The sequence below is a fragment of the Eurypyga helias genome, unplaced genomic scaffold (assembly GCF_000690775.1).
Source record: "Eurypyga helias isolate BGI_N326 unplaced genomic scaffold, ASM69077v1 scaffold75, whole genome shotgun sequence".
In the NCBI taxonomy this organism is placed as follows: Eukaryota; Metazoa; Chordata; class Aves; order Eurypygiformes; family Eurypygidae; genus Eurypyga; species Eurypyga helias.
Window position 1 is genome coordinate 73,018 of NW_010253173.1, and position 1,704 is coordinate 74,721.

Consider the following 1,704-nt stretch of genomic DNA (forward strand, 5'->3'; position numbering starts at 1 on the left):
GGAGGTGGGCAAGTTATTTTAGTCATTCAAAATACACCTATGAAGTTCACCTGGATTACTATTTTGCAGCATTGTGCTTTTAGAGTTACTAGCTGGGATTTCAAGGAGCATTTGAAAAAGGCACCTAGTACACTTTCTTAATTAGCTGCCCATTTTAATGATTTTGGTACTATTTGTCACAGTACATCAGAAAACAGCAGCACAAAGCATTAGATGGACAAGAATTTTGTATTTGTTCCCCTTTAAAAAGCAAACATTTTTAAAATGAAAGGCACTCATGACAGAAACTCTCTCTCCAGTTCATATATAGATGGCCGACAACTTTTGCTCTTCATCCTACATAAAGGCACAGTACAGTCTCTGTTTTGACCTTCCACATCAATATCAAGTAATGAGGGCATGTGGCAGTTAGTTCTTTCCTCAGTATCTGGCAAGAAGTTAACATCTGGATCTACATTGCCCTCTATATATTCAGAGTCTTTAGAGTTTGGTTTAATAATACGTGGAATAATCTGCCATGCATCGATTTTACTTCTTAGAGAAGATGGTCGAGGCCTTGACATAATATTGACAGCACTTTGCTTTTCGGTTGAAACACCACCATGAATGCTTCTCTGTTGAACAGATGGAGAGTGCAGAGTTCCAGTAACTGACAGAACTGGTAATGTGGAGACATCATTGGTTGAAGCAAATCCATTCGCTAGGGGAAAGGAAAGGCCAAACATTAAAAAAAAGACAAGTTAAGCCATGTGACTTTTTGGGGTTTTTGCCATTTGTAAAGCTGGTTTGCCATAAACACTAGTGGCTTTTTCCCCCCTACCAGAAAAATTAAGAGGCTCAAACATTTGTGGGGAATCTCCTGAGAGCAGACCAGCCACGCTCAGATAATGTTCTTGCATCCATACTCTCTATGGCTAGAGGCCATAACAATTTAATTTTTTTATTGCTACAAAAGAGATATATAGAGAAAGCATTAACCACCCAGTAACTGGATGAATATTAATACTGGAATAAAGCCTCACATATTTGTCCAGTTATTATGAGTAATAATTACACAGGCATAGAGTATCATGAAGAATATTACGTTTAAGCCATCACAGAACATCAGTACCAAAATGTAGACCTCTTCTTTTTAAAAACTCATTTATCATGAACTTACATGGAAATCAGATTTAAAGACTTGTTTTAATCTTAAATTTTTATCAACAACTTGATTTGTGGAACGTAACTTCTAGGTCAGGCAAGCAAATCAACAAAGAAAAACCAGTCTGGTAAGGTTTAACAAATGTGCAGTACTAAAATGATGCTCAGTCACCCACCTACACGGGCTATGAAACTGTATTAGACAAGTATACTCTCAGTTTCAGGAAGTCTACAGCTACATAACATATGCAACCTGACAGTTTACTTCAGCCATGATGTTAATACTGTAGATTTCACAAAAAGCAGATGCTCACCGACATGAAAAGACCAGGGAAACCCATTTTTGCAGTACATGAGGAATATAGATATCGTCCTAAAATGCACTATATCTTCCCCTTAAATCTCCATAGCCACACTCCTAACAGGACACCATTCCAAGTGCAGATCGTATTCAGGGTTCAGACACAGAGGGCTTACTCACATACAGTTACCGTGGCTCAGCTAACACGTAACAGCCTAACAAAAATATTTGCAACTCATTAGTGAATAGTTAGTTTCCCT

At 37.9% G+C, this 1,704-nt stretch overlaps 1 protein-coding gene across 1 annotated transcript in view; it reads right to left on the minus strand.

Moving 5' to 3' along the window:
• Positions 1 to 215: 215 nt before the first annotated feature.
• Positions 216 to 1,704, minus strand: part of LOC104510343 (mitogen-activated protein kinase kinase kinase MLK4) — a 21,953-nt gene continuing 20,464 nt past the window's right edge. Inside the window, exon 9 of the mRNA XM_010152558.1 lies at positions 216 to 700. Within this exon, the coding sequence (XP_010150860.1) occupies positions 276 to 700 (425 nt within the window). The 3' untranslated portion in view covers positions 216 to 275. The remainder of the gene's footprint in view (positions 701 to 1,704) is intronic.